Source organism: Taurulus bubalis (assembly GCF_910589615.1).
Source record: "Taurulus bubalis genome assembly, chromosome: 17".
NCBI classification, from domain to species: domain Eukaryota; kingdom Metazoa; phylum Chordata; class Actinopteri; order Perciformes; family Cottidae; genus Taurulus; species Taurulus bubalis.
This window is the reverse complement of record NC_136605.1, coordinates 23,118,042-23,125,541: the sequence shown is the minus strand read 5'-3', so window position 1 is coordinate 23,125,541 and position 7,500 is coordinate 23,118,042. Positions and strand designations below refer to the sequence as shown.

At 48.3% G+C, this 7,500-nt stretch overlaps 1 protein-coding gene across 1 annotated transcript in view; it reads left to right on the top strand.

Annotated features, from left to right (window-relative positions):
- The window catches only part of LOC306749783 (xylosyltransferase 1-like), a gene marked incomplete at both ends in the record, with an annotated part of 32,325 nt that overhangs the window by 14,577 nt on the left and 10,248 nt on the right, over positions 1-7,500 (top strand). Inside the window, 3 exons of the mRNA XM_079233111.1 lie at positions 1,957-2,129; positions 2,428-2,630; positions 6,721-6,801. Coding sequence (XP_079089237.1) covers positions 1,957-2,129; positions 2,428-2,630; positions 6,721-6,801 — 457 coding nt within the window. The remainder of the gene's footprint in view (positions 1-1,956; positions 2,130-2,427; positions 2,631-6,720; positions 6,802-7,500) is intronic.

The window sequence follows — 7,500 nt, the reverse complement described above, 5'->3', positions numbered from 1 at the left end:
ATGATCATAACTCAATACGTTATCGAGTTATGATCATTATGATGGAATAATGATCATAACTCAATACGTTATCGAGTTATGATCATTATGATGGAATAATGATCATAACTCAATACGTTATCGAGTTATGATCATTATGATGGAATAATGATCATAACTCGATAACGTATTGAGTTATGATCATAACTCAATACGTTATCGAGTTATGATCATTATAATGGAATAATGAGGCGCTGGTTGGACATTGATGCTAAAGTAAAAGCGTAGAATAGACCAAGTACAGGTAAAGACTCTGAAATCACAATTTATTTGGATATTTATGTCACTCCAGACAACATTTTCCAACCTGCATTTAATAATATTGAATTATAATTTGCCTGTCATGAAAACATACATAAAACATTTGTTTTAATTAAGATTAGACTCAAGCCACCAGATGCTAACTCCGTGTTAAAGTGCAGAATGAAGCATCAGGCCCAGCAGCCGGTCCTTCATGTAGCTTCAGCTCTACAGTGTCAACATGCTGTCCTGAAGACGTTACGGGAAAGAACCGGTCGGTTGGACCAGAGCGACCTGAACGCGGCGTGTCGCCGCTCTGCTTACATTCTGGCTGCAGTCCAGAACACGAGCAGCCCAGTTATTGAACACGGTTACTTTAAACGTATTAACCTATGATTTAAGGCCCGATTTGTCCCTCATGTTAACGCAGCCTGTGATTGAACCGGTCGACAAATGACAGGGCGACGGCCTCGAAGACAAGAAGCGAAGGGATCGGACCGCCTTTAAGTGGCGGCTTGCAGAGAGTGGAAGAGTTTATTCTCCCAGATTGATCCTGTTGGAGAAGCATTTTTAACCCGGCACGAGACCCACGAAGAGCCATCCGTCTGTTGCCAGCTCTATTTCCAGAGCCTGAGCACTCGGACGGACACGAGGAAGAGACGCAGCCAGCGTAATTACTCCCCAATTAAACAAGCAGCTTGTCGTCTTATTTTAGGAACGGCTGACTAATGATTTACTCGTAGCTCTCTGAACCTCCCCGGGCCGATTGAGGTTTAATTCATATGATGATAGGTTGCTTTGATGACACACTAGTCATTATATCCTCAGAGCTACAGAAAGATGATTTGGTTTCAGTTTGACTGACGGGAGCTCGGTCTGTGGAGGGAACCGGAGTGTTTGGGCGTGCGTTCCTATTGATGCTCGCTGCCCCGCCTCCCTGCGCCTGATTACAGTTATTTCTCCTCAAACTCCCAATCCCAGCATGCCCCCGCAGCTCGGGACACGAATTAGGCCGCGCAGGCCTCAACCCGCGCCTTCTCTAGAGCGCGGCGATGGAGACGCTTTCGGCTGTCGGAGGGGTCGCATACGCGAGAGGAAGATTTAACTCGGACGGCCACGACGGCGGGATGCGTCACGGAGAGAAGATGGAGGACCCGAGTGGAGAGCAGGGTTTACGGGTTCACGGGGTTTACAAAAAACATGAATCCAGCCAGTAGGATGTGTCTCGCCGTCCCCTCTCAGATTTGTGATCAATATGTGACTGCTGACTAGGTCTGTTTTGATTCAATAAATGTTCCACAAACTCGAGTTGGACAGCAGAATAGCTGAAAATAGTTTTGTCTAATAATTTATACATAATTTCCCAAATCTCAATTTCATGTTCTCAAAGAGTTTTGTTTTTTTGTCTCACCAATCCTACAAAACCCCAAAATATAAATAATCCTAATATTTAACACAGAAAAGCAGAAATCATGTGATGAGAAGCTGGAACCAGAGCATAAAAAAATTGATTTTCTTTTTATTCACTGTTTTAATAAACATTTCAGCCCTGGACTGCCGACCTTGTTGCAGATGTCAGAAACAAAACATTCCTCACACACATGAGCTGTATTTGCAACAGGACATGAGCGCATCATGAGAAGCGTCATAAGGTTGTATAACGTGTCTCCTGAGCAGGTAAGGCTAACATCAACGTCCAGTGGGACGAGAACCCCTCAGAAGCCGCCCGGCTCGCTCCGGCTCGGATCGCCTTCGTCCTGGTCGTCCACGGCCGAGGCTCCCGCCAGTTCCAGCGTCTCTTCAAAGCCATCTACCACACCTCGCACTACTACTACATCCACGTGGACCTGGTGAGCCTTGTGTCATAACACACTCCTGTTTTACTGAGGGGGGATTAGAAACCACCCAGATATGTTAGTATATGCTAAAGAGAAGATGGCTCACCTCAGATTGGCCCAGATGTGGGCTTGTTGGAGTTGATGACAGAGGGTGCTGATTGGGATGTGTGGCTAACCGCTAGCTGCAGGTTGGGCCGTTAGCTCTCAGTGAGACCGGTAGCACTTCATTCAGTATATAAAACACCTTCACGATGATTTAGAAGACAAACGCCTGCGTTAACCCTCCTTCTCGTGGTCCTTTCCCACTCAGAGGTCCAACTACCTCTACAGAGAGGTCCTGACTCTGGCCGGCCGCTACCCCAACGTGCGGGTGACTCCCTGGAGGATGTCCACCATCTGGGGCGGGGCCAGCCTGCTGACCATGTACCTGCGCAGCATGGAGGACCTGCTCCAGATGTCCGACTGGTCCTGGGACTTCTTCATCAACCTCAGCGCTGCAGACTACCCCATCAGGTGAGCCAGTGGTCACAGGGAGCAGAGAGGACATGCTCCTTCTGTTTTAAACTGAACTCGTCAGGTTTCTTTGCTTGTTCCAAAATGGTCTCTGTGAAGCAAACTGTTGACCCGTAAAGGTTTGGTTGAACCCCCGCTGTTCCCTGTTTGTATCGCTGCAGAAGACTGTCGGAGGTTTATGGATCCCGTCAGGTTCCATCCAGACGGGATCAGCTCATTGATCCGTGAAAGCCTTGTTTGGTTTGTTTAAGGTCTTATGGATTACGCTACTTGGCAAGTAGACGCACTGAGTGCATCGACTCTGAATGGATCGGGAGTCTATCGTTTTGAAGAAGAGTCTTTTAATGGCTCTCTTGCTGCTCAGGGATTTGAAGGGATCTGTTTTGTTGGGAAAGAGCTTGTCTGTGATCAGTGGCGTAATCGACTGTGATTGTCTTAGCAGCAGGAGGTGTGAGGTGGTGTTGGGCTCACCGTGTGTGCAGGAAGAGGTCCAGAGGGTTGTGTCTCCTAAAGACAGCTGGGTTTGACCACTATGGAGCTTCTAGATCAAAGCATAATATACATGCATGTCTGATTGGAGGATTGGGTTTGGGCCGGAGAAGTTGGTACAATTCCAATTGCACATAAAAAGCCTGCAACGATTATTTTAATTATTAAGTAAATTTGCAGATAATGTTCCTGATATAAAACCTCGCTGAGTCTGCAACGTGCCGAAAGTCGGTTTAGTTTAAGCAGAAGTTAGCTGCAGCGGTAACAACAAATAAAAAATGGCCGCCACTCTGACCGTCCTGCTCCGTTGATTAAAATGACTATGTCCCTTTTACTCTTGTTCTATTTCTATGGCAAGAACACACACACACACACACACACACACACACACACACACACACACACACACACACACACACACACACACACACACACACACACACACAGATCCATTCTCTGTCCTTCCATCAAAGTGACTGTTTGAACGCCCTTCCAGCTAAAATCCATAGCACATCCACAGCATTAGCACAGGACCATCAATAGCTGTGACATCATCAAGGCACATGGCGAGGGAGTCAATGGAACTGTGTGTGTGTGTGTGTGTGTGTGTGTGTGTGTGTGTGTGTGTGTGTGTGTCTGTTTGAGAAGGTCACACAAACTAATATGAAACAGAATATCATGTAACTTTAGAGGATCAAACTGAAAAACAGCCAATCAATCCGATTGATTTCCGCAGTGGGCGAAGCGTTGACTTCCTTCCAGGTTGAGACGATACGTTCACCTTTCCTCCCGGGATGTCACACATGAGGTCACACATGATGTCACACATGATGTCACACATGAGGTCACACATGATGTCACACATGAGGTCACACATGATGTCACACATGATGTCACACATGAGGTCACACATGAGGTCACACATGATGTCACACATGAGGTCACACATGAGGTCACACATGAGGTCACACATGATGTCACATATGATGTCACACATGAGGTCACACATGATGTCACACATGATGTCACACATGAGGTCACACATGATGTCACACATGATGTCACACATGATGTCACACATGAGGTCACACATGATGTCACACATGATGTCACACATGAGGTCACACATGAGGTCACACATGAGGTCACACATGATGTCACACATGAGGTCACACATGATGTCACATATGATGTCACACATGATGTCACACATGAGGTCACACATGATGTCACACATGATGTCACATATGATGTCACACATGAGGTCACACATGATGTCACACATGAGGTCACACATGAGGTCACACATGATGTCACACATGATGTCACACATGTGGTCACACATGATGTCACACATGATGTCACACATAATGTCACACATGATGTCACATATGATGTCACACATGAGGTCACATATGATGTCACACATGATGTCACATATGATGTCACACATGATGTCACACATGAGGTCACACATGAGGTCACACATGATGTCACACATGTGGTCACACATGAGGTCACACATGAGGTCACACATGATGTCACACATGAGGTCACACATGAGGTCACACATGATGTCACACATGATGTCACACATGATGTCACACATGATGTCACACATGAGGTCACACATGATGTCACATATGATGTCACACATGATGTCACACATGAGGTCACACATGATGTCACACATGTGGTCACACATGAGGTCACACATGAGGTCACACATGATGTCACACATGAGGTCACACATGAGGTCACACATGATGTCACACATGTGGTCACACATGATGTCACACATGTGGTCACACATGATGTCACACATGATGTCACACATGTGGTCACACATGAGGTCACACATGTGGTCACACATGAGGTCACACATGTGGTCACACATGATGTCACACATGATGTCACACATGAGGTCACACATGAGGTCACACATGATGTCACACATGATGTCACACATGATGTCACACATGAGGTCACACATGAGGTCACACATGAGGTCACACATGAGGTCACACATGTGGTCACACATGAGGTCACACATGTGGTCACACATGATGTCACACATGTGGTCACACATGATGTCACACATGATGTCACACATGAGGTCACACATGATGTCACACATGTGGTCACACATGATGTCACACATGAGGTCACACATGTGGTCACACACCATGAAGCAGGAGATGCGTGTAGGAAGTTAAAGGCTTCTCTTGTGACACATGACCAAGCATTGCAGCAGTTACATTTAAATGTGTGTGTGAGACGCAGACGAACACACACACATGCCCACACACACAAACACACACGGCGTCTCAACGACTGCAATCAAGTGGGATCAAAGCGACCCGTCTGTCTGACAGCGGCTCGGTCTGCGTCGCACTGCATGCTGGGTAACGGCCGCTTGAAGCCGCTTCGGGCCGCAGCAGCAGCTTCCAGCTGTTTGCTCTCAGCTCAACAGGAAGCTGAGTGAAAGGTCCAGCTGTCACATGGACGCACTCTGATTCCCTTAAATGGAAAGCTTGCTCTGCATTGTTTAAAAGAAAGAGAGGATTCGCTCAAATATTTAACTGCATCATTGAAGGAAGAACGCTAAACCGCAACAACAAGTGTTTGTTTTGGTGTTTTTCTTCCTGTGAGGCCAAACTCACACGAAGACACGCTGGGAGGTCAGAGGAGATGAACACATGATGTTCTGCGGTGTGGACGTTCTGGTCCAGAGGCCTCAGCACGAACAACATCTCTGATGGAAATACTTTCTACTCTGAATGGTCTGACAGCTTCAGTCGCTTCACAGCGTTGATGAGTCATATTAATGGATCTCTCCTCAACGCCTGATCCAAGCCACCGATCGAGCCGCCTCTCCGCCAGGTCTACAGAGCGTGATGTCATCGCCCACTGGAGGGACATGTGGGCGGAGCCAGAGGGTGACGTCATCGCCCACTGGAGGGACATGTGGGCGGAGCCAGAGGGTGATGTCATCGCCCACTGGAGGGACATGTGGGCGGAGCCAGAGGGTGATGTCATCGCCCACTGGAGGGACATGTGGGCGGAGCCAGAGGGTGATGTCATCGCCCACTGGAGGGACATGTGGGCGGAGCCAGAGGGTGATGTCATCGCCCACTGGAGGGACATGTGGGCGGAGCCAGAGGGTGACGTCATCGCCCACTGGAGGGACATGTGGGCGGAGCCAGAGGGTGACGTCATCGCCCACTGGAGGGACATGTGGGCGGAGCCAGAGGGTGATGTCATCGCCCACTGGTCGATGGAGCGACATGTGGGTGGAGCCAGAGGGTGATGTCATCGCCCACTGGTCGATGGAGGGACATGTGGGCGGAGCCAGAGGGTGATGTCATCGCCCACTGGTCGATGGAGGGACATGTGGGCGGAGCCAGAGGGTGACGTCATCGCCCACTGGAAGGACATGTGGGCGGAGCCAGAGGGTGATGTCATCGGCCACTGGAGGGACATGTGGGTGGAGCCAGAGGGTGATGTCATCGCCCACTGGTCGATGGAGGGACATGTGGGCGGAGCCAGAGGGTGACGTGTGGCGCTGGAGCCGTGATTGACAGCTGCTGTCTCGTTTCAGGACCAATGAGCAGCTGGTGGCGTTCCTGTCTAAGTACCGCGGCATGAACTTCATCAAGTCTCACGGCAGAGACAACGCTCGGTAAGAGTCTTCATCGCTCTTCATCGCCGCTTTCCTCCTCTTCACGTTTGTTTTCCTCTGAGGATGTTTAGTTTTTATGGAGGGAATAAAGTGAAAGATCTTCTTCTTCTTGTTCCTCCTATCCTTCCTCTTCCTCTTCTTCTTCTTCTTCTTCTTCTTCTTCTTCTTCTTCTTCTTCTTCTTCTTCTTCTTCTTCTTCCTCTTCTTCTTCTTCCTATCCTTCCTCTTCCTCCTCTTCTTCCTCCTCATCCTCCTCTCCTTCCTCTTCCTCTTCTTCCTCCTCTTCCTCCTCTCCTTCCTCTTCCTCTTCTTCCTCTCCTTCCTCTTCCTCCTCTCCTTCCTCTTCCTCTTCTTCTTCCTCTTCTTCTTCTTCTTCTTCTTCTTCCTATCCTTCCTCTTCCTCCTCTTCTTCCTCCTCATCCTCCTCTCCTTCCTCTTCCTCTTCTTCCTCCTCTTCCTCCTCTCCTTCCTCTTCCTCTTCTTCCTCTCCTTCCTCTTCCTCCTCTCCTTCCTCTTCCTCTTCTTCTTCCTCCTCTTCTTCCTCTCCTTCCTCTTCCTCTTGTTCCTCCTCTTCCTCCTCCTCCTCTATACAGATTGTAGTTCTACCGTTCCCGTGAACAACAGTTTAACTTTTATTTATTATACTTTTAGTATTCAGGCGTATCTTTTTTTAAAAGCCTCTAAATGTTAGACGTTGTT